General features: G+C 63.2%; 4 protein-coding genes across 4 annotated transcripts; 3 read left to right on the forward strand and 1 right to left on the reverse strand.

Moving 5' to 3' along the window:
• Nucleotides 1-1,208: 1,208 nt before the first annotated feature.
• V1510DRAFT_410519 (uncharacterized protein) lies at nucleotides 1,209-2,617 on the reverse strand. The gene has a single exon (XM_066932733.1). It carries the CDS (start codon nucleotides 2,510-2,512, stop codon nucleotides 1,379-1,381), a length of 1,134 nt encoding a protein of 377 aa, XP_066791080.1. The 5' UTR covers nucleotides 2,513-2,617; the 3' UTR covers nucleotides 1,209-1,378.
• A 1,550-nt stretch (nucleotides 2,618-4,167) lies between these two features.
• V1510DRAFT_388935 (major facilitator superfamily domain-containing protein) lies at nucleotides 4,168-6,656 on the forward strand. Its single transcript, XM_066931725.1, has 2 exons — nucleotides 4,168-4,739; nucleotides 4,927-6,656. Exons 1-2 carry the CDS (start codon nucleotides 4,369-4,371, stop codon nucleotides 6,557-6,559), a joined length of 2,004 nt encoding a protein of 667 aa, XP_066791081.1. The 5' UTR covers nucleotides 4,168-4,368; the 3' UTR covers nucleotides 6,560-6,656.
• Nucleotides 6,657-7,895: 1,239 nt separating this feature from the next.
• V1510DRAFT_405815 (uncharacterized protein) lies at nucleotides 7,896-18,403 on the forward strand (the record flags this gene model as incomplete). Its single annotated transcript, XM_066932356.1, has 7 exons — nucleotides 7,896-7,979; nucleotides 8,038-8,125; nucleotides 8,190-8,471; nucleotides 8,504-8,647; nucleotides 8,679-11,121; nucleotides 11,651-12,035; nucleotides 12,596-18,403. 7 exons carry the CDS (start codon nucleotides 7,896-7,898, stop codon nucleotides 18,401-18,403), a joined length of 9,234 nt encoding a protein of 3,077 aa, XP_066791082.1.
• A 1,321-nt stretch (nucleotides 18,404-19,724) lies between these two features.
• On the forward strand, nucleotides 19,725-22,711 carry V1510DRAFT_372689 (uncharacterized protein). Its single transcript, XM_066931498.1, has 2 exons — nucleotides 19,725-19,834; nucleotides 19,898-22,711. The coding sequence occupies exon 2, from the start codon at nucleotides 19,933-19,935 to the stop codon at nucleotides 22,612-22,614; it is 2,682 nt and encodes an 893-aa protein (XP_066791083.1). The 5' UTR covers nucleotides 19,725-19,834; nucleotides 19,898-19,932; the 3' UTR covers nucleotides 22,615-22,711.
• The last annotated feature ends 1,047 nt before the right edge of the window (nucleotides 22,712-23,758 follow it).

Raw genomic sequence — 23,758 nt, forward strand, 5'->3', positions numbered from 1 at the left:
AGTTCCAGCAGCAGTATGAACGGCAGCAGCAGCGACGGGTGTCTGTGGTAAGATCGGGCGGTCAGAGGATCGAAGAAGAGGACGAGGCTGATGGCAGACAACCGTTTCGTCAGACGGAGGTCGCCCGACACAGACGACTGTCGACCGCCCGCAGCACAGACACCCCGAGCGAGACGAGAGGAAGGACAGTGGTCGCCGGCGCCGGCGCCGCCGCGACTCGCCCAAGAACACGCCGCCCGCGCATGACTGACGACCGCGCGAGCGCCTCCACTTCCGGCTCGGCGAGCGCCAGCGCCAGCCAGTCCTCGAGCCCGACCGCCAGCCAAAGCGAGCAGAGCCTAGCCAGCAGCGCCAGCTCAGCTAGCTCCCCAGTGTCGCCGCTGGGTCACTCGGGCATGCCGGGTGCCATGCCCGACCTGGACGTCGTCATGGACGACGCCGACGCGCTCGCCCACGACTCGGCCCGCGCCCACATGTTCTCCCCGGACTCGCTGGACGAGTCCGACAGTGGCGCCAGTGAGGCCGCTCGCCGCTACTTTGGCTTCAACTGGGTTGCGCTCACGCGGCTCTTTCACCACCACCACGGCGACGGCGACGCCGATCCGGCAGAATACAGCCGCGACGTCGAGCAGCTCCAGCGCGAGCTCGAGCGCACGCGCCGCCTATCGCCAACCGAGGCTCGTGATCTGGCCATCGACGCGCTTGCGCAGGCGCGCAGCGGCGACGCCCGCTCGGCCGTCCGCGAGCACATCGCGCGGACGGCGGCTGCCGGGAACCGTGCGGCTCGGGGTCACCCGGACTCATCGCGTCACCTGCAGCAGAGTCACAGCCGGCACGTGCGCGGTGACCGTCGGACCCAAAACTCCGGGACCTCGGACATGGCCGCCGACCCTAGCCACGCGCACAGCCACCACCGCGGCCATCCGGCCTACACCGCTCAAGCGCCGACTCACGAGCACGTCCACTCGCACACGCACGCGACCAGTCGGGCACACGACCATGCGCGTGCGCACGCGCACGCGCACGCGCACATGCAGTCCCAGGCACACCGCGAGCGACCCGCGCCCGGCCACGCGCAGTCGCGGCCGACCACGCCTCGAGGCCGCTCGTCGCGCCCGGGCCGGCGCGCGTCCGCCCAGCGTGAAGACGAGGACGGCCGCAGCGTGCTCGTCAGCGCCTCCGGCGTCACCGACGGCCTCTCGCGGCTTGACCTTTCGTGCTGATCGTAACGATCGCACACGCTCGTAGCAGCCTCTATTATTATCTGCCGACTGTGTATCTTTATCACGTGTATCTTTATCTATTCAAGACCAGCGTCGAATGGCTCCGCCGACATTTCGTCAGCGGTGCGCACGAGCCGCTGGCGCCAGCCGGCGGCCTACCCTGAGTGGCGGACGGGGAGGGCCGCGGCCTTGTAGGCCATCTCGATAGCCTCCATGTTCTTGACCGAGTTCTCGTTCTCGAACCAAAGCCCGGGATCGCCGCCACGGACGCGTTCGCAGAATGCCTTGAGCTGATAAGTGTACGTGGTCCAGTGCTCGCGACCGGCTTCGTAGCCGGAGAATGACTCCTTCTTGCCCGTGGCCAGATCCTTCACGGTGATGCTGTGGTACAGGTGCGGCATGATCGAGAGCCGGAAAAAAAGCTCCTTCTTGTCGCTACGGATGGTCACGCTCGTGACCAGGCCGTGCTTGAGCAGCTTGGTCAGCGGCGTCCGAAGGCCGGTGTGGACGAGCGCCTTCTTGGCCGGGTCGGCAAACGAGAACTCGTACGACACGTACTCGTCGATGCGCTCGTCTTTGGGCGACACAATCAGCTCGAGCAGCTTGGCCGCCGTCGGCTCCTCGGCCAGGAAGTACCGCATCCATGAGATCGGATAGCAGCCCGTGTCCATGGTCGAGCCGCCGCCGAGGTTGAACACGAACCGGATGTCACTGTCGTCCGAGAACCGGCCGAGGCCGACGCAGAGGTGGCCCTCGTAGAACGTTGGCTTGCCAAACGTGGCCTCGTCCGACACGATCCGCTTGACCAGCTGGTTAGCTGGGTGGAAGTACCAGTGGAACGCCTCCATGACAAGCACGCCCTTGGCCTTGGCCGCCGCAAACGTCGCCCGAGCCTGCTCCGAGTCCATTGCACACGGCTTCTCCAGCAGGACATGTTTGCCAGCCTCGACCGCCTTGAGCGTCCACTCCATGTGAAGGCTGATAGGAAGCGCGTTGTAGACCATCTCCACGGCCGGGTCCGCCAGCAGCTCCTCGTACGTAGTATAGACCTTCTCAATGCCATGCGTCGTCGCAAACTCAGTCGCACGGGCCTTGTCGCGGGCGGCAACGGCGTAGATTACGGCTTCTGAAGGGATAAGCTTCGCGGGGCGAATGATTGCGGCCGGGGCGATTCGGGCCGCGCCCAAGAGGCCGATGCGGACCGGGTTCGAGCCCTCGACCGCGGCCACCTCCGGCGGGTTGAACAGAGTCCGGATCCGCGTGTATGAGAGTGCAGAGAGAGCAGTCATGGCGAGCGTAGAGCAGAAGGACGGCGGTCGCTGGGTAGAAAAGCATCACGTGTGCCCCGCAGTTGGGGAACTGTGCACGTGACACCCCGCTCCGGACCAGATCTTACCCGGCGACGCAGTGTGTGCTGGCAGGCACCGGAGTTTCACAGAGCCGGCGAAACATGCTCGTGTGACGAGACTGTGCCGCAGTCAGTGACGGCTGCCGGCAGCCGTGTGAGTACAGGGCCGGCGGCAGGCCGGCGTCAAGCCGGCGCCAAAGGCGGCGGCACTGCGTGTTCCAGGGCAAGGGCATACAGCCGCACGAATTGCGGCTCGGAGTCAGGAGGTGTAGTAAATCAGGAGGCGAGCCTCACCACATGCGGCGCTACGTCATCGCCCAAATCTCCACAATCGGCTGGGTGCCGGCGGCGCGCCGAAGGCATGTCGCGGCGGCCGCCGGCGTACGCGTCACACGGAGTTAGGGCGCACACGTGGACACGATGAGCGCCGAGCGAGTGAGGGATTTGCGATGAGCGCCGAGCGTCCCGCGATGAGCGCCGAGCGACCGCGATGAGCGCCGAGACCGAGCGCCGAGCCACAGCGATGAGCGCCGAGCGTCCGCACCAGCTACTGGCGCGGCTCCACTGACTCAAGCCGCGTAATCTGCGGCTCGGCAACGGCACGAGCCGCGTGTAGCGCGGCTCGCGTGGACTCCCCGCCGCAGTTCGCGCGGCTTGGCAGGCGTCAATGGCGGTGGCAGAGCTGGCGCGATGGTGCACAGACTTGCGTCGCGAGCGCATCGCCCACGTGCTAGCGAGCGCCAATCGGAGTTCCCGGCACCATGCGGCTGGCAGTGCGCACACCGCGCGGCTGTCCCGCATTCGCACGAGCGCGTGCGTAGCTGGCTGGCTCCTGGCCATCGGCCGGCCGCGTGCGCTAGACGCGTACGACCGGCCCAGCCAGTCCGGCCCCTCCCGATGGCCGCCACCTTCCTCAGCCGTCCGTCTAGCTGCCAGGCGGCGGTTCATGATCAGTCCTTGGCAGTCATCACGATCGCTTGGCAGGGCCGTACGCTCAATGGTTTGCTGCCAGCCGAGATCCGCCATGCCGTGCCGGGCTTCGCGCTCGAGAGATCGACGATCCCCGTGGTCGATGGCCACGCCGTACGGCTCTGGCCGGCCGCCAGCCGGAGACCGCCGCGGTACTTTGGCTTGCCACCAAAAGCTGGCCTGGCCTGTCCGAATCCCGGCTGCAACCACGCGTGGCCGGGCTCCACCATCCGGCAACTTCGGCCCCTCGGCTTATCGCGGCCGGGCAGCAACTACTAGCCATCTGGAGAGCAGCTCAGCCCATCCACGGGCACGCATCCTCCCACCACACTACGGCGTCCAGAGGCGTGCACTCGAGTCGATTACACTAGTCCCTTTTCTGTCGGACTAATGTGCCTGCTACGCCGGCCGGGGCAGGTTCAGACCTAACTAATTTTGACTCCTTCCGGATTTGGCCAAACAAAGCCCTGGGAGAAATAAACGAGCCAATGCAAGGCCAGGATTTGCGCACGCCCTCATGGGCTTCCCCATTGGGATGGGGCGACTTCTGCATAAGTGAAAATTAAGGTTCCGCAGCTGTCGGGTTTTTTTTTTTTTTTCGCTGTGTAATGAAACGTCATGACGGGACCAACGATTGCGGTTGGCCGGCAGTGGCGGCGGACTTAGGGAACGTAGACGTAGACGGAATGCAAAAGCAGGTGGCCAAGCTATATAACTCTCGGCGCCCGCAAACGTCTTCCTCAGCGGCTGCCTGGCAATCCACCTCTGGTGTATCACTCTACAGCCTGATTAGGTGGACCTCGTTCACTGTCAGCTCTACAACACAGAATGTCGAACATCCACTCACACGCTCCCGTGGCTGCGGCCATCCCCGTGCCGTACGGTGCGCAGGACTATGACACGGTCGACGGCCGGATCATTGACAAGGAGGACTCTCCTGGTCCTTCCTTCGATCGCAAGGATGAGAAGGCAATCTTCCAGTACCTCCTGCACCCGTCGGACGGCTACGATGAGAGCGGAACCTACTGGGCTGACATGCCCTTCTTCAAGCGCTGGGCTTTTGTCAATCGCGTCGAGCGCGAGGAGGCTTCCAAGGAGCTGAAGGCGCTTGGAGCTATGACCAAGAGGGACCCGCTGGAGCCGGTCCGCGCCTACTTCCGCAACTTCGTCATTCCCGGCGCTGGTCTTGCTCTCGAGGGGTAGGTCTACATTTGATTTTGACGATTTGTCACGGGCAGTGCCCTTCTGGAAGGTGGTCGTGTGACCGGTTTCTTGAAAGGGCCCAGCCGAGTGGCTAATGCCACTAGCGAGCGAGGTCAAACTTCGCGCCACACTAGCGCGCCCCACGCTATGCACCGCACCGCCACAATCAGTGCTAACCTACAGATACGTGCTTTTCTCTATCGGCAACGTCAAGTCGCTCTTCACGGCCGTCTGGCCCGAGTGCTGGTCCAAGTACGAGGTCTGCCAGAAGGAGTGGGTCTCGGCTGTGGACTACCTCGAGATTTGCGGAATCATTGTCGGCCAGATCATCGTTGGTTACATCGGTGACTCGCTTGGCCGCCGTTTCGGTCTGATCCAGGATGCTGTTATCATGCTTCTGGGTCTTTGCATTCTTGTCGGCTCGTGGGGCACCTCGCTTAACGGCTGGGTTATCTGCTACGCCTGGGCTCTGTTCATCTACGGCATCGGTGTCGGTGGAGAGTACCCGATGACCGCCACGATCGGTATGGAGGGTGCGCACGGCGTCAAGCCCTCGACCCGCCAGGACCGTCTGCACCGTGGCCGCACTGTCACCAGTGCGTTCCTCATGCAGGGTTGGGGCCAGTTCTTCAACCAGGTCATCCTGATCCTGTCGCTGCTGATCTTCCACCACGGTAGCGGCAACCCGCCCTACTCGAAGGTCGCCACGCAGTGGACGTACCGTGTGTCGTTCATTCTGCCGGCCATTGGCACTCTCTGGCTCGTGTACTACCGTGCCTACAAGATGCCCGCTGCCTCGAAGTCGCTCAATGAGGTCAAGAAGAAGCAGCACATCACCGGCTACGACGTCAAGTCGTTCAAGCTGACGGTCAAGTACTTTGGCCCGCGTATCATCGCCACTGCTGGTGCCTGGTTCGCCAACGACGTCTTCTTCTACGGCAACAAGCTGTTCCAGTCGGAGTTCATCGCTGTCATCAACCCGAACGCCAAGGGTGTCATGATGTCGTGGCTGTACAACCTGATCAACATCGGTGTGTCGCTTGCCGGCTACTACCTGGCTTCGTTCCTCATCGACAACAAGATGTTTGGCCGCAAGAACATGATGATGCTGGGTTTCCTCATGGACTTCGTTCTGTTTGTCATCCCCGGTTTCCACTACAAGTACTACACTGAGTCGGAGCACATCACTGCTTTCCAGGCCATGTACTACCTGTCGTCGTTCTTCAACCAGTTCGGACCCAACTGTGTGACCTTCCTGGTTGCCGCTGAGGTGTTCCCCACCCAGGTCCGTGCTACTGCTCACGGTTTCTCGGCTGCTATGGGCAAGCTTGGTGCGCTCATGGCCTCGGTGATGTACAACTACATCACCACCGACCAGAAGTTCCACATCGTGCCCTGGTTCGGTCTTGGAGGCATGCTCGTCACCCTCATGTTCATGCCCGACACGACCGGTCTTGACCTGAAGGAGCAGGACCGTCGCTTCCAGTTCATCCGCGAGGGCCGCGAGAACGAGTACCACGGTGTCGCCATCCACTCCCAGCACCTGTCCCTTTGGGAGCGTTTCCGTGGCGTCGGCAAGAACTACGACGCTGACGCTGACCACAGCCAGAAGGTTGACGAGATGCGCAAGGACTGGGAGGAGCGCCAGCGCCGCAAGCTTGACGAGTCGTCGGACAACACCGAGGTGGCCTCGGCCGACCCCAACGACGACTTCAACGCCGACGTGCACACGTACTTCGAGCAGACTTCGCCGAAGATCCAGCCGCTGGACAAGCGCCAGCCGATGGTTATCGACCAGCTTAACGAGAAGATCTAAGCGGTCATGGGAAATTTCTATATTATTTTTTTTTGGAGAATCTGTCTGTCACCTAATCTTTGAGCATGCATCTAATAAATGTACTATACTGATCTAAAAGCTGTAAACTGCGCCGTTACCGGTCTGCGGGGCCGTAGCCTGCGCTGGCGATCCGCGGACGGGCTAGCCCCGTCGCCTGCAGATCCGCCCCTGGCCCCTGAGCGTAGCGATGGCTAGCGCGTCGTGTACACGTGATCCGCGTGCCGACATCGCGCCTCACGTGCTCGGCACGTGATTTCAACGGCCTGTCGGCGTGTTGCGTGTAACATGCCGCGTCGCCCGTGGAACGGCTCCGCGTGCGCGCTACGCCCCTTGCGACTAGTGCTACAGGCGCATTGTTCGTACTACATTGCCGATCCGACCATAGGCCCGTAGCGGCTGCCGGTTTGCCGGTCATGCCGACCCTGCTCCCCGGGCCGCCGCGGCTTGTAGCCACCACGTTGCCGGTCGCGCGACTGCCGACCAGATTACTGGACAGCTAGATGGCTGGGTACGCGTCTGTGCGCTCTTGTGTCACGCCAATCAGCATCGCCGGACCTCCGGCCTCGACTTGCTCGTTAGTCTTCAGCGGGCTGTCGCGTCCTCCGGAGCGCGTTTCGCGCGACAGCTCGAACCGGAAGCCCAGAGTCTATACCGTCTCAGTGTCGCCGCGGAGCCTTCGAACGGTTCCGCCCGCGCGCGGCCAGTTGTCGCCCACACGCTCAGCTCGAACCCGTGCCCTCCCCCCTCTGTTTATATTTACACGTCGGACCTTTAGGGCCTAGCGCGCGTACCACCCCATCTAGATTTTAGACCACCTTCGTGCAATACCAGACAGTGTTTTTTTTGTATATCGGACCCAAGCCGCGCTCTGTCGGTACTACTAGGACGCTGTCCACTGGCGTGTATATATACCGAACGGACTTGCAGCAGTGGTGTCGGACACCCACGCCGCAGGAGACGGTCGGCGCAGGAACTGGCTTGGGAGTGTTTGTTTACCATCGGCCGGACGATTGTGAGAGCAAACCGGCAGCGATACCCTATGACAGCAGCCCAGAACCAGTCCGGTAAGCAGAGGCACCTGTCTGGTATGCTCCGAGCGAGCAGGCTGGCCTGGTCGCGTGGCCCGGCCGGCAGGCCGTGCGGAAAGCGCGCGTTTTATTTACGGTCCTGACCCCTCGGTTTAGATTCGAATCAGCGGCCAAGGACAGTTACGAACGTGCGGTCGCAGTAGAACCCAGGCACTAGGAGCAATCTGAGCGTCGAGAGTAATTGCGTGGTCGGCGCAGAGTCTAGAGACACAGTAACCGAAACGAATATGAGGTACGCCGGTCCAGGCAGCGACGAGCACACTAACTTGCCAGTGCGAGCCCTTCGCGTGATGGATACAACTCCATTAAAGGTGAGGCACACCCTGCCGATAGCACTGACCGCCAGTGGTTGCTCGGTTTCGACCGCAGAGCCAGTCCGAGATCCAGAACGATGGCGAGGCCGTCGTGAGCTTTACCAGCAATGACTCGTGCATGGTCGATACCGAGGGCTTTGCCGGTAGCTTCACGTTCGACCGGGTATTCCCGATGGACAGCCGGCAGCGGGACGTGTTTGATTACAGTATCCGGTCGACGGTGGACGGTAGGAAACGGCGACGGCAGCGCTGACGAAGATATCATGAACGGCTACAACGGCACCGTTTTTGCCTACGGCCAGACCGGCGCCGGCAAGTCGTACACCATGATGGGCCCGAGTATTGACGACGCCGAGAACTGCGGTATTATTCCGCGCATCATCGAGCAGATCTTCCAGCTGATTCTGCAAAGTCCGGCCGAGATCGAGTACACGGTCAACGTGAGCTACATGGAGATCTACATGGAGAAAGTGAAGGACCTGCTGCAGCGTATGTACGGTTACGGCCTCGCTGACCGACAGCTCAGAACGACAATCTGCCAGTGCACGAGGAGAAGAGCAAGGGCGTGTACGTCAAGGGCCTGAGCAAGCTCTACGTGTCGTCCGTCAAGGAGGTCTTTGACGTCATGCGTCAGGGCAACAGCGCCCGCTCGGTGGCATCCACGAGTAAGTTATGCGCGGGGCTGTCTGACGCCAGACATGAACAACGAGTCGTCGCGGTCGCACTCGATATTTGCCATCGTCGTTTCGCAGAAGAACCTCGAGACCGGCAGCGCAAAGTCCGGCCAGTTGTTCCTGGTCGACCTGGCGGGCTCTGAGAAGGTCGGCAAGACTGGTGCGTCCGGAATCGTCCTCGAGGAGGCCAAGAAGATCAACAAGTCGCTGTCCGCGCTCGGCATGGTCATCAATGCGCTGACGGACGGCAAGTCAACGCATGTGCCGTACCGCGACTCGAAACTCACACGCATTCTGCAAGAGTCGCTTGGAGGAAACTCGCGGACGACGCTGATTGTGAACTGCTCACCATCGAGCTACAACGCCACAGAAACACTGTCGACTCTGCGGTTTGGCGTGCGCGCCAAGAACATCCGCAACAAGGCCAAGATCAACGCCGAGCTGTCGCCGGCGGAGCTCAAGGTCATGCTGCGCAAGGCCCAGGCCCAGAACACCATGTATGCGACCTACATCAGCCAGCTGGAGGGCGAAATCGAGTCGTGGAGAGGTGGCAGCAGCGTGCCCAAGGAGCGCTGGGTCAGCCTCGAGACGTCGTCAAAGCCGGTGGCGACCAACCTGTTTTCCACGCCGCGTCGACAGCCGCGCACGACTAGCAGCGCGAGCATTGCCAGTGTCTCGAGCGTCGGCAGCACGTTTGCCGGTAGCTCCGGCACTGGCGAGACATCTGCACCGTCGACGCCGTCGCGGCTGCAGGCGCCGGCCCTACTGGCCGATCCGCCTGGAACTCCCCGCAACTACGACTACTCCAAGGAGGAGATCGAGGACTTCTTCAAGCGCGAGAACGACCTGCAGGACCAGCTCAACGAGAGGGAGCAGACGATCGCGAATCTCGAACGGACACTGGGCGAGCTCAAGACCGAGGTTGCCGCGCTGCAGCAGCAGGAAGCTTCGGCGGCCAAGTCCAAGGAGCGCCTGACGGTCGACCTGGCCGAGCTCAAGAGCCAGCTCGAGCAGCTGCAGTTCCAAAGCAAGGAGTCCAACATCAGCATGGACGAGCTGCGCGAGCTCAACACCGAGATCACTGCCGAGCTCGACTCGGTCAAGCGGCAGCTTCTGGAGGCGAGCGTCCAGGTCAAGGAGCTCTCGTCGAAGCTGTCGCAGCGCAACAAGCGCCGACAGTCCAAGATCGACGACATCATGGCCGGCCTACAGTCGTTCAAGCTGGGCAGCGACGCGAGTGGGCCCGTCAGCGCGCTCCTCGCCGCGTTGGAGGAGTCCTCGGTCGAGAACATCAATCCCGACGAGCTCAAGGCGTGGTGCAAGGACGTACAGAAGTTTGCCAGTCGGACCGAGAGCCTTTTGGAGACACAGATCGACAGCTTCGAGGACCAGATCGCCCGCCGCCAGGACATTGAGCAGCAGATCAAGACGTTCGACGGCCAAGTTCAGCGGCTGCTGGCGTCGCTTGGTGAGGGCGTCGAGAACGACGAAAAGAAGGCTCAGATCGCGGCCGAGCTCGAGGCGTTTGTGGTCCGGCGGACGAGCGTGCTCGACTCCCTGGTCGACGACGTTAAGCAGGACCTGGCCACGGCCGTCGCGGAGAACTCGCGCCTGCGCCAGACGGTCGAGCGTCTCAATGTGCCACCGACACCAGCGCTGTCGACGTCATCGCCGACGCTGTCAACCGAGTCGACTACGTTCGAGGCCGCGCCCAACGCCCAGGTGGCCAGTCTGCCGGCAGACATGAACAGCAAGTCGGCCGGCCAGCCGGACGATTTCGACACGTTCAAGAAGTCGCTGATGCGCGACCTGCAGGCGCGGTGCGAGCGCGTCGCCGAGCTCGAGATCACGCTCGCGGAGGTGAAGGAGTCGCTGCGGACGACTGTCAAGCAGAGCACACAGACGTCCAAGCAGCAGCAGAAGAGGCTGGTCATTCTCGAGCGCAACCTCGAGCAGCTCACCGGCGTCCAGCGCCACCTGATCGAGCAGAACCAGGCGCTAAAGAAGTCGGCTGCCATCACCGAGCGCAAGCTCAACGCCAAGAACGAGCGCATCGCCGGCCTTGAGAACATGCTCGTCGAGGCCCAGGAGCGGCTCTCGTCCGAGGCCCAGGGCTTCGAGACCCGGCTGAGCTCGCTGCACAACCGGCTGGAGGACGTCAAGGCGTTCCGGCGGGCTGCCGAGCCCGTCAACCGATACCCCATGTCTTCGTCGCCTACGAACGGCCGCGCGGTCGCCGGCCAGCGGATCATCAAGCCTCTGCGCGGCGGCGGTGCGGCCGCCGGCGTCATCACTCCCGTCATGCCCGCTGCCGTTACCGGCTCGGCCATGATCCCGCCGCCAAGCCCTCTTGGCAGCCTGCCGCTGCTGTCGCCGCACCCGATCGACCGCGAAAACGACCGGCTGTTTGCGGCCGAGACGGCGGCGTCGCCGCGGTCGCCCAAACGGACGTCGTGGTTCCGGCAGTGAGGTGCAGCAGCTACGGGTCGTGTATCGCTCTGTATGATGTGTACTGTATGTAGATCAAGCAAATACCTCGTTCTCACGTCGAATCTGCGCTGCGCACGCCTGCGACAGCCTGCAGACTTGCAGACGGCATAGCTCCGACCTGGCTGTGCCCACCGGCACGCTTTGGCGCCTGCCGAACCGCGCAATCGCGCGCGCATTGGGCCCAAACTTGTCTCGTGCCCGGCACGCTTCCGCCTACACTAGCGCGGCCTAAGCGCCCTGCGCCGCTACTCGTTCGCCCTTCCACAGCCAGAGCTAGCTCGCTCGAGCAAGCCGCCCCTTAGCTGCCGTCGCGGGCGCTGGCCCGGCAGCTGCGGATGCCGTTTCAGGCTGCCGCCGGACTGGCGAACTTGCAGTTCCCAGCGGCAGAGGCAAGTTGTGCCTAATGCGTTTACCCGGCTGCGAGACACGCTTGCGCCTCAGGTGCGCCCCGTGCGGCGCCACACACCTCTCCGGGGCAGCGCCGGCGCGCCTAGACGCCCGCAGAGGTGGGCGTCGGACTGGGTCCGCACAATGGGACACAACCGACTCCCAGGCTGTGACCTTGTGCGCCATGACTCAGCGCGAGCTGCAGCTCGTAGCATCACGACCGCGTCTTGTGATCCACTGTGACCAGCCAAGACGTCCTGGCCACCCCGACCGCGGTCCTCAGCGCCAGAACCGTCGCGGTACCCGCGTACCCTGCGTACCCGTCGTCGGCAGCCTAACGTATACGCTTGGGCGGTCGCCCACTTTTTATCGAACCACGCCCACCTGGAGTACCTTTCGGATCAATACAGAGTTTGCCGTTTTTGGAGTTGTCCGAGCTGTCGCCTACGTCGAGGCCGATCTCGCCTCGCGACCCCAGACGCGATTGCGCCCGCTGCTGCAGGTCAAACACGCCCGGCTGGCAGCCGACGTCGGCTCGCCGAGCGGCCGTACGAACAGGCGCCACAGTGCGTCGCAGACAAGGAAACGGTCGCGTCCATGCCGGTGGGTGACCGCGTTAAGGTTTGGTACATTAATTTTGCCCTAGTGGGAAAAAAAAATTTTCACTGCCAAATTTTTTTTTGGCGTAGGCAAGTCGACCCAGCGGGTGTATATTAACAGTATCGTACTCTCTGGTTTCGCTTCTTTTCTTCTCTTTCTTCTCCTCTCTTTACCTTGGCTTTTACTTGCTTGCTTGTGATAAGACAGGGTACTGAGTAGAGGAGTCTGATTAGCATCTGATTGATTCGATCAAAAACCAAGCAGTCCTCTTAATTGTTTGATTGTCAGCTGATCTGGTAAGTGGAGGACGCGTGCGAACAATGGCAGTCGCAGTTCTGGTGCCGGCCGCGGTGTGACACCGGCCCGGACGCGTGCGCTGGCGTGCAGATCAGCCGAACACGCGCTAACCGAGCAGCAAGCATAGTCGCAATGTCAGTCCCTACTTCACCCGTTTCGCCGCAGGTCGTACCGAGAATCATCGCCAGCTCGGCCGGCCGTCGGCGGTCTTCGAACCAGCTGTTCCCGTCGTCGCCGAACCAGTCGGGTTTCATGTTCGGCAGCGAGAAGGCCGCCGTGTACGAGGCGGTTGCGCTGTCGCCGTCGACGTCGTCGCCTGCGGTCACGGACCTGCTCACAGCGTCGATGCGGTCGCCCACCGGCGTGATCCCGCCGGTGACGGCTGCGGCCATCAGCAACGAGTCTTCGACAGTGGTCACGCTCGAGCTCAAGGACGGTACCCTCGTCCAGGGCTACTCGTTCGGCGCCAACAAGTCGGTGGCCGGCGAGTTTGTCTTCCAGACAGGCATGGTCGGCTACCCGGAGTCCATCACGGACCCGTCGTACCAGGGCCAGATCCTCGTCATCACATTCCCGCTCGTCGGCAACTACGGAGTGCCGTCGCGGGAGACCCGGGATCCGCTGATCCCGGACCTGCCGATGCACTTTGAGTCCAACAAGATCCACATCGCCGGTCTTGTCGTGTGCGACTACACCGAGCAGTACTCGCACTACCTGGCGACCTCGTCGCTGGGTCAGTGGCTCAAGGAGCAGAACATCCCGGCCGTCTACGGTGTCGACACGCGTGCGCTGACCAAGCTCATCCGCCAGAAGGGCTCGATGCTCGGCCGCATGCTCTTCCCCAAGGCGGGCTCGCGCCCGAGCTCGGCTATCAGCGACGCGCGCTTCACCAACCAGACCTCTGATGCCTGGCGCTCGGAGTTTGAGACGATCGAGTGGGAGGACCCCAACCTCAAGAACCTCGTCGTCGAGGTCTCGATCACGGAGCCGAAGATCTACTACCCGGACCCGGCCACCGCGCGCAAGCGCCCGGACGGCAAGACGCTCCGCATCATCTGCATCGATGTCGGCATGAAGTTCAACCAGATCCGCTGCTTTGTCCGCCGCGGCGTTGAGCTGAAGGTCGTGCCGTACGACCACGACATCCTCTCTGAGGAGGACTACGACGGTCTCTTCGTCAGCAACGGTCCTGGTGACCCCGCTGCGATGACCCACACTATCGAGGCGCTCTCGGTCGCGATTCAGCAGGAGCGCACCCCCATCTTTGGCATTTGCCTCGGCCACCAGCTGCTTTCGCGTGCCATTGGCGCTCAGACCGTCAAGCTCAAGTTTGGTAACCGCGGACACAACATTCCCTGCACGAACTTGATCAACGGTCGCTGCTACATCACGTCGCAGAACCACGGTTACGCCGTGGACGTTTCTACCCTGCCTGCCGGATACAAGGAGCTGTTCGTCAACGCCAACGACGGCTCGAACGAGGGCATGTACAACACGACCAAGCCGATCTTCTCGGTCCAGTTCCACCCTGAGTCGACTCCTGGTCCTCGTGACACCGAGTGGATGTTTGACACGTTCATCGACAGTGTCTACGAGTCGGCCCATGCCGGCAAGCTTGTCCAGATCAAGATCCCCGGCGGCACTGCCGAGGAGGCTCTGCGCAAGAACCCTCCTGTTCACGTCAAGAAGGTTCTTGTCCTCGGCTCAGGCGGTCTCTCGATCGGCCAGGCCGGTGAGTTTGACTACTCGGGATCGCAGGCCATCAAGGCGCTCAAGGAGGAGGGCATCTACACTGTTCTGATCAACCCGAACATTGCCACCATCCAGACCTCGAAGGGTCTGGCCGACAAGGTTTACTTCCTGCCGGTCACCCCTGACTTTGTCCGCAAGGTCATCATCGAGGAGAAGGTCGACGCCATCTACGTCACCTTCGGTGGTCAGACTGCCCTCAACGTCGGCATCAAGCTCAAGGACGAGTTCGAGTCGCTCGGCGTCAAGGTGCTGGGAACCCCTATCGACACCATCATCACCACCGAGGACCGTGAGCTCTTTGCCCGCTCGATGGAGGAGATTGGCGAGAAGTGCGCCAAGTCGGCCTCGGCCTCGAACCTGCAGGAGGCTGTCACTGCCGTCAAGGACATTGGCTTCCCTGTCATCGTCCGTGCTGCCTACGCTCTTGGCGGTCTCGGTTCCGGCTTCGCCGAGAACATGGACCAGCTGATCGACCTCTGCAACCGCGCGTTCGCTTCCAGCCCCCAGGTGCTCATTGAGCGCTCGATGAAGGGCTGGAAGGAGATCGAGTACGAGGTCGTTCGTGACTGCAACGACAACTGCATCACTGTCTGCAACATGGAGAACTTCGACCCTCTCGGAATTCACACCGGTGACTCGATCGTCATTGCTCCTTCGCAGACCTTGTCGGACGAGGACTACAACATGCTGCGCACGACTGCTGTCAACGTCATCCGTCACCTGGGTGTCGTCGGTGAGTGCAACATCCAGTACGCTCTCAACCCGTTCTCGAAGGAGTACTGCATCATCGAGGTCAACGCGCGTCTGTCGCGTTCGTCGGCTCTGGCCTCGAAGGCTACCGGCTACCCGCTGGCCTTTGTCGCTGCCAAGCTTGGTCTGAACATCCCGCTCAACAAGATCAAGAACGCGGTCACCAAGGTGACCTGCGCTTGCTTTGAGCCGTCGCTTGACTACGTTGTTGTCAAGATCCCGAGATGGGATCTGAAGAAGTTCACTCGTGTCTCGACTGAGCTCTCGTCGTCGATGAAGTCCGTTGGTGAGGTCATGAGCATTGGCCGCACCTTCGAGGAGGCCATTCAGAAGGCCATCCGTGCGATTGACTACCACAACCTGGGTTTCAACGCTACGGACGCTCTGATGTCGATTGACATCGACACCGAGCTCCAGACTCCGTCGGACCAGCGTCTGTTTGCGCTTGCCAACGCCATGTACTCGGGCAAGTACTCGGTGGACAAGATCTGGCAGATGACCAAGATCGACAAGTGGTTCCTGAACAAGCTCGAGAACCTGATCAAGTTCGGCCAGCGTCTGTCGTCGTTCAACACGTCGAGCATCAATACCACGCTGATGCGCCAAGCCAAGCAGCTTGGCTTTGACGACCGCCAGCTCGCCAAGTTCCTGAACTCGAACGAGTTTGCTGTCCGCCAGCGTCGCATCGAGCTTGGCGTTACTCCGTTCGTCAAGCAGATCGACACTGTTGCTGCTGAGTTCCCGTGCTTCACCAACTACCTGTACGTCACGTACAACGCGTGCGAGCACGACATCAGCTTCAACGACCACGGCGTGATGGTCCTGGGATCCGGTGTCTATCGTATCGGCTCCTCGGTCGAGTTCGACTGGTGTGCTGTCCGCGCCGTGCGCACTCTCCGCGAGCAGAAGATCAAGACGGTGATGGTCAACTACAACCCCGAGACTGTGTCGACCGACTACGACGAGGCCGACAAGCTCTACTTTGAGTCGCTGAACCTGGAGCGTGTCCTCGACATCTACCAGCTCGAGCGCTCGGGTGGTGTTATTGTCTCGATGGGTGGCCAGACCTCGAACAACATCGCTCTCTCTCTGAAGCGTGAGAACGTCAAGATTCTGGGCACCTCGCCCGAGATGATTGACGGCGCTGAGAACCGTTACAAGTTCTCGCGGATGCTCGACAGAATCGGCGTCGACCAGCCTGCCTGGAAGGAGCTGACTTCGACCGACGAGGCCTCGGACTTCTGCGAGAAGGTCGGATACCCTGTGCTGGTCCGTCCCTCTTACGTGCTGTCGGGCGCGGCCATGAACACGGTCTACTCGAGGGATGACCTGGCCAACTACCTGCAGCAGGCTGTTGAGGTGTCGCGCGACTACCCTGTCGTGATCACCAAGTACATCGAGAACGCCAAGGAGATCGAGATGGACGCCGTTGCTAAGGACGGCAAGATGCTCATGCACGTCGTCTCGGAGCACGTCGAGAACGCCGGTGTGCACTCTGGCGATGCCACTCTCATTGTGCCTCCGCAGGACCTGGACCCGGAGACCGTCCGCAGAATTGAGGTTGCGACGGAAAAGATCGGAAACGCGCTCAACGTGTCCGGCCCGTTCAACATCCAGTTCATTGCCAAGGACAACGAGATCAAGGTGATTGAGTGCAACGTTCGTGCGTCGCGCTCGTTCCCCTTTGTCTCGAAGGCACTCGGCGTCGACCTCATCGAGCTGGCCACGAAGGCGATCGTTGGCCTGCCCGTTGAGGCGTACCCCGAGCCCGACCAGCCGATCCCGAAGGACTACTGCGCGGTCAAGGTCCCGCAGTTCAGTTTCTCGCGTCTGGCCGGTGCCGACCCTGTCCTGGGTGTCGAGATGGCCTCGACTGGCGAGGTTGCTGCGTTCGGCCACAACAAGTACGAGGCGTACCTGAAGGCGCTGATCGCGACCGGCTTCCGTCTGCCGAAGAAGAACATCCTGCTTTCGATCGGCTCGTTCAAGGAGAAAATGGAGCTTCTGCCGTCGGTGCGCAAGCTGCACGAGATGGGCTTCTCGCTCTTCGCGACTGCCGGTACGGCCGACTTCATCCAGGAGCACGGTATCCCGGTCAAGTACCTCGAGGTTCTGGACGGCGACTCGGACCAGAAGTCCGAGTACTCGCTCACGCAGCACCTGGCGAACAACCTGATTGACCTGTACATCAACCTGCCGTCGTCGAACAAGTTCCGTCGTCCCGCGTCGTACATGTCGCGTGGCTACCAGACTCGTCGTATGGCTGTTGACTACTCGGTGCCGCTGGTGACGAACGTCAAGAACGCCAAGCTCTTGATTGAGGCGCTGGCTCTGAAGGCCAACTCGGACATCAATGTGACGCTGATCGACTCGATGGTCGATGGCATCGTTGGCAAGGGACTGGTGTCGGCGGTCGAGCCAGAGGAGGAGGAGATCCTGGCGCCGATTCCCAGCAAGCTGCTGGACATGTTCGCCAAGGCGACGATCAACCGGCAGCCTTCGCCGCCGACGTCGGACCTGCTGCGCGCGCTGCGCACAGACAACCCGTTCCTGCGTCAACACGTGCTGTCGGTCAAGACGTTCAACCGCAGCAACCTGCACCTGCTGTTCTCGATCGCGCAGGAGATGAAGCTGGGCGTGCTCCGCCACGGCATTCTCAACATCCTGTCGAGCCGGCTGATCTGCACGCTGTTCTACGAGCCGTCGACGCGGACGTCGTCGTCGTTCGACGCGGCCATGCAGAGACTCGGCGGCCGCGTGATCTCGGTCACGACTGGCACGTCGAGCGTGGTCAAGGGCGAGACGCTGCAGGACACGGTGCGCACGCTGGCGAGCTACTCGGACGCGATCGTGATCCGCCACCCCTCGGAGGAGTCGGCGGCGATCGCGGCCAAGTACTCGCCGGTGCCGATCATCAACGCCGGCAACGGCTCGCTCGAGCACCCGACCCAGGCGCTGCTGGACCTGTTCACGATCCGCGAGGAGCTCGGCTCGATCAACGGCATCACGGTGACGTTCATGGGCGACCTCAAGTACGGCCGCACGGTGCACTCGCTGTGCACCCTGCTCAAGCACTACCAGGTGCGCGTGCAGCTCGTGGCGCCGCCGCAGCTGGCGCTGCCCGAGGAGTACCGCGCCGAGCTGGCCAAGGCCGGCATGATCCTGCTCGAGTCCACCGAGGTCACGCCCGAGATCATGGCCCAGACGGACGTGCTGTACTGCACGCGCGTCCAGAAGGAGCGCTTCTCGGACCTGGGCGAGTTCGAGCGTCTCAAGGACACCTTCATTGTCGACAACGAGATGATGAAGCACGCCAAGGTTCACATGTGCGTGATGCACCCGCTGCCGCGCAACAACGAGATCAGCGAGGAGCTCGACTTCGACCACCGCGCGGCCTACTTCAGACAGATGAAGCACGGCCTCTACGTGCGCATGGCGCTGCTGGCCCTTGTTATTGGACCTGATTTGTAAATGGGTAAGTCGCACGGGCGCGCGAGAGAACACTACTAACGACGCAGGCATTACTGGAAAAAAAAAGTTCTTTTGATTATTGCGGACGACATCTATGCGGTCTGAAAGCTCTACTCTTGTTTATAATTCGTTGCGTTTCGTCGTTGTCGTCGTCAGTTAATTACTTTCACACCGTTCAGTTCGTTCTGTAGCGGGGTTGTTGGCCTCTGAACTGTTTGCCCAAGCACACGTAGAGATCGTACAGTCGAATGCGTTTCGTCGTCCACGTTGTGTGCGTCGTTTCGTTTTCTCCGTTCGTTCTCGTGTGTTTGGTGTGTGTGTTTTGTTCTGACGTTGACTTTTGGTTTGGTTTGGTTTGGGCATTGGGACGGGCTACAAAATGGTACGAAAAGGTACGGTCGGCATAATAAAAGTTTTGGATTTCTTTAAAGTCACGGCAACGAGCTGCGCACGCGCCCAGGCACGGGCGGACGTCTGGAGAGACCGTCTGGCGGAGATTGCCGTCGCGGACGCTGTAGATGTGGGCTGCAATGTAGCTGGGGAGCGCGCTGGCACGTGCTTGGCGCAGCTGGAACAGGCCTAGCGTCGTGTTCAGTCGCTCTCGCAGCACCTGGTCGCACTGCCAGGCCGCGGCATCCAGCTGCCGAGCGCCGCGTCGGCGCCAGACGCGCTAGTGCCGGTGCGGCCGGCCGAGGCGGCTGCGGCGCAGGTGATGTGGCTGGAGCGAACCGGCTGCAGGTCACGGTGTCGTCAGTGCGCGTAGGGCCGCCGCGGGCGTGCTGCGCCACCTGCGCCGCCCGCCGCAGATCCAGGGCCGCGCAACTCCGGCGCGCCGTCCAGTCTGTTGGATCGGGTGCTTGGCGGCGGGGCAGCCGCGGTTCGCACTGGGCCGCGCCAGAGCCGACCAGGCCCGGCGCCGCCGGCCGCGGCCCACACTGCAGCCGTGGCGGTCGGGCAGGTCCCGCCAGGTCCTGCCAGGACCTGCCAGGTCGCCGGCTCCGCCGGATGACCCTGCGGCTGTGACCAGAACCCCGCCAGCGGCCCAGGTGTACCGCCGCAGTGGCTCATCTGCGCGCGCACTTGGCGCCACGTCGCGCTAGGCAACAAATTCGGCCTACGTGGTCTGCGCTAGTGCACATGCGGTGCGCTCATTACAACCTCTGCAGCTTTCAGACCCAGTAGAAGGGATTTGGCGCGTGCTGCGGTGTGCGGAACCTTAATGCAGATCTTTCTACGTAAGTGGTACAGCCCTCCAGCGTAACTGTGGCGCTGCACTGCATAGGTACGGCCGCCACTAACAAGATACGTAATGTTTGTTTGATAGACGTCCAATTCGACGATCTTTTAAACACTCCGCAGCCAGCACGGCAATTCGTTTTTGCAGTCTTGAGCATCCATCGGACGTTGACGGCACACCGTTCAGATTCTAAGGTAGGCGAGGCAGATCGGACGCGTCGAGGCGTGTCCGCGCGCCACGGCATCCGCTGACGGCAGGAACCGAATTGCGGATCTACTACCAGGACGCGGCCATGTCTCAATATCCCGGGGGGCAGCACGGCCAGCAATCGCCCGGATCGCCGGCGCACTCGACGTCGAGCGGCCAGGGCGCGCAGCAGAGCGGCACGTACGACTTTTCGGCGTACTCGACCAACTACGGCTACGTGCCGCCGGCAGGCTCTGCGCCGGCGGAGCACGCGGACGCGGTGCCTCCGGCGTACCACGACTCGGGCTACGCCGCGCACGAGTACCCGGCCGAGAAGACGCCGGGGTACAGCCCGCCGGCGGCGAGCGGGCCCAGCTCAGGGGGCAGCGGCCCGGGCCCCAGCGCCGCCGCGCCCGGCTCGCCGGGAGTGCCCACGGCCACGGCGCCGGCCGCGGTCGGCGCGCCCGTGCAGTACGACCAGTACGCGCAGTACGGCCAGCAGTACGGCCAGCCGGCCGGCGGCGCGGCCGGGCAGCCGTACGGCCAGGGCCAGGTGCCGCCGCAGGGCCAGCCGCAGGGCCTGCAGCAGGGCGAGTACTCGTACAACGAGTTCCAGGAGCGCACACAGCGCGCGCTGACGTCGCAGACGTCGGACGAGTTCCACCAGCCCGGCATGTACGGCGTGGTCGACATCGACCGGCTGTACCACACGCAGCCGAGCAACGGCATGTGCTTCGGCCCGTACCTGCGGTACACCAACATCGACCTCGCCAAGAACGTGTGGATGGGCTCGGTGATGGTCGTCAAGGAGGGCGAGGCGCCGTACTTCCAGGTGCACCCGTCGGACGACATCGGCAAGATCGTGACGGTGCCCGAGACGGTGCTGTACAAGTTCGGCAGCCAGACGTTCTACAAGTACAACGTCACGGCGACGATGGACCCGGGCGGCAAGTCGCGGTGGTGGACGTACGCGCTGACGAGCGCCGGCCGGACGTACACGTACCAGTTCCTGGTCGCCGGCGCGGGCCAGCGCGAGTGGCGGTTCATGGCGTTCTCGTGCGCGGACTTCTCGCTGTCGGTCAGCCGCGACGAGCGCGCCGAGCTCGGCGGCGTGGGCTACCTGTGGGAGGACGTGATGCAGCGGCACGTGCAGGTCGGCGGCCTGCACGCGATGCTCGGCGGCGGCGACCAGATCTACGCGGACCGGATGTGGAAGGAGATCGACTCGCTCAACAAGTGGCTGCAGACCAAGGGCAAGGAGGCGCGGCGGACGGCGCCGTGGACGGGCCAGATGGAGCACGACCTCAACCTGGCCTTCTTCTTCTACTACACGTCGCACTTTGACCGGCCGGGCGTGCGCGACTGCCTCTCGCAGATCCCGCACGTGTTTTCGATCGACGACCACGACATCTTCGACGGGTACGGGTCGTACCCCGAGTACATGCAGCAGTCGAACGTGTTCCAGAACATCGGGCGGATCGCGTTCGACTTCTACATGCTGTTCCAGCACCACACGACGAACCAGCACCTGCAGGCCGAGCGCGCGGCCGGGCGGGCGGACCCGTACGACCTGTTCTCGGTCACGGGCCGCGGGTACAACTTCATCAAGTACCTCGGCCCCGGCTGCGCGGTCGTCGGGCCGGACACGCGCGCGGAGCGCGTCAAGAAGGCCATCGTGGCCAAGCCGACGTACGAGGAGATCTTCGCGCGCATGGCGGCGCTGCCGCCGTCGGTCAAGCAGGTCGTGATCATGCTGGCGGTGCCGATCACGTACCCCCGGCTGACGACGGTGGAGAACATCCTGGCGGGCGTGCAGACGACCAAGCGGGTCATCAACGGCGCGTGGAACCGGATCGGCAAGGGCGTCAGCAAGGTCGCCGGCGTGATCAGCTCGGACGCCGAGAAGGCGACCGAGGCCGGCTTCAAGAGCGTCAAGAAGGCGTTCGGCAAGAGCGGCATGATGTCGTCGCTGGTGTCCGAGTTCGGCGAGGTCGACCTGCTCGACGACCTGTCGGACCACTGGACGCACGAGAACCACGACATGGAGCGCACGTTCTTCGTGCGCAACCTGCAGCGGCTGGCGCAGATCAAGGGCTACCGCGTGACGTTTGTGTCGGGCGACGTGCACTGCTGCGGCATGGGCAAGTTCCAGAACCCGCAGGCGCCCAACAACCACCAGCTCATGTACCAGGTCATCACGTCGGCGATCTCGAACGTGCCGCCGCCGGCGCCGGTCATCCGGCTGCTGCACAACAAGGACCAGGTCTACCTGCCGGAGATGGGCGGCAAGTTCAAGATGGGCCGGCCGACGGACACGAAGGAGGACATGCTCGAGTTCTTCGAGCGCGACGTGGACGGCAAGACGCTGTCGCTGCGCAAGCTGCTGGGCCGGCGCAACTACGCCATCTGCATGATCAACTCGGACATGACGTGCGCGTGGGACCTGTACGTGCAGAAGGGCGGCGGCGCCTACCACAGCGAGCACAACGAGCGGTCGGTCAAGTACGGGCCGCTGGTGGTGCCGACGCTGGCGATGCCGGCGCCGCAGTCGCCGCCGTACGCGAACCAGCCGCAGACGCAGGGGCAGGGCGGCGGCACGTTTTACTACGGCGCCAGCGCGGACCAGCAGCAGGCGTCCGTGGGGCCGCAGATGCACACGTCGGGCGTGTACGGGGCGGACGGGCTGTCGACGCAGATGCAGGGCATGTCGCTGCAGGGCCAGGGCCCGTACGGCCAGCATTACGGCCAGCAGTACGGCGCGCCGGCGGGCGGCCAGCCGGGACACTAGGCGGCGCCGCGCGGCGTGCGGCGCGCGCCGCACGCCGTGCGGCTCCTCAGCCGCACGTACGCAATAAACACTGGGCGGGGTCGCAAATCACGCGCGCCGGAAAGCGTCACGTGCCGGCTATGCCGGCCGCGCCATTTGTTGGTGCCGCAGCCGGCCGGGCGCCAATGCACGGCCGTTGGTCACGTGACGTGACGTAGCGCGGCCCGATCGGCACCGCCGCGGCGCGAATTCGCCAGGAATGTCACCGCGGCCCACCCAGCGCGGGCGCCCCACGGCCCCCGGTGTCACCCCGGCGCTGGATCAGGGCGCGCGTGACTTACCCGGCCATGAGCCGCTCGCCTTTCCGGGGCCGCCGGCAGATCGCCGCGCGGGCGGCCGCCGGACCGGCCGCAGCGTAGACGTAATTGGCGGTGGCGCCGGCCCGCCGCCGCCGCTGGGCGGCGGGCCGGCGGGCCCGGCCGGCAGAGCCGGCCTGCTAGCCGGGGGTACAGGCGTGGGCGTGGGCGGCGTGGGCGGCGTGGGCGTCTGGGGTGCTTGATAACAGGCGTGCGAACCCACACCCGAATTCTCTCTCCATCCGTACCGACGCTCCCGCCGCCATCGCCGCCGGCACCTCTCTGCATATCATCCGGCTTCTCGCGCTGGGGCTCCAGGTCGAGCCATCGGACAGTCAGGGTACGAGTCCTGCCGGGCCCGCCGACCCAGGTCTCGCGACGCCGCCGTCGCCATCCGTCCGCGCTTCCGCGCGCCCGCAGCCAGGCCCCCGTGCGGCCGCGTTGAGCGCCGCCGCCGCCCGCAGCCGGGCGATCGATCGGCGACAGGCCTCCCGGCCCGGTGAGCGCGCCCCCGGCGCCGATCCGCGTTTCCCATGGGCAGCCGCGAGGCCGCCGAGCGCGGCCAGCTGGCCGCGCCCGAGCCGCCGCGCGAGCGGTCGAGCTCGCGCGACAGCAGCTCGTCGCGCGGCGCCAACCCGATCAGCCTGCTGTCGGACAAGCTGCACACGCTGCATCTGAAAAAGAACCGGCTGCTGAGCGACGACACGCACCACTACGAGCAATTCTCGCTGCCGGTCTCGCGGGTGATCTCGCACGAGTCGGGCTCGTCGGCGCCGTCGGCAGCGCCGTCGGCGCCGATCTCGCCGATG

Source organism: Dipodascopsis tothii (assembly GCF_038497935.1).
Source record: "Dipodascopsis tothii strain CBS 759.85 unplaced genomic scaffold V1510scaffold_3, whole genome shotgun sequence".
Lineage (NCBI taxonomy): Eukaryota > Fungi > Ascomycota > Lipomycetes > Lipomycetales > Lipomycetaceae > Neoaidaea > Neoaidaea tothii.

What these genes read in the sequence shown, in the direction of transcription:
- V1510DRAFT_410519 (XM_066932733.1), bottom strand. Translation starts at nt 2,512, where the DNA reads ATGACTGCTCTCTCTGCACTCTCATACACGCGGATCCGGACTCTGTTC.
- V1510DRAFT_388935 (XM_066931725.1), top strand. Translation starts at nt 4,369, where the DNA reads ATGTCGAACATCCACTCACACGCTCCCGTGGCTGCGGCCATCCCCGTG. An exon ending in GCTGGTCTTGCTCTCGAGGG is followed by an intron (nt 4,740 to 4,926) that starts GTAGGTCTACAT and finishes GCTAACCTACAG; the next exon opens with ATACGTGCTTTTCTCTATCG.
- V1510DRAFT_372689 (XM_066931498.1), top strand. Translation starts at nt 19,933, where the DNA reads ATGTCTCAATATCCCGGGGGGCAGCACGGCCAGCAATCGCCCGGATCG.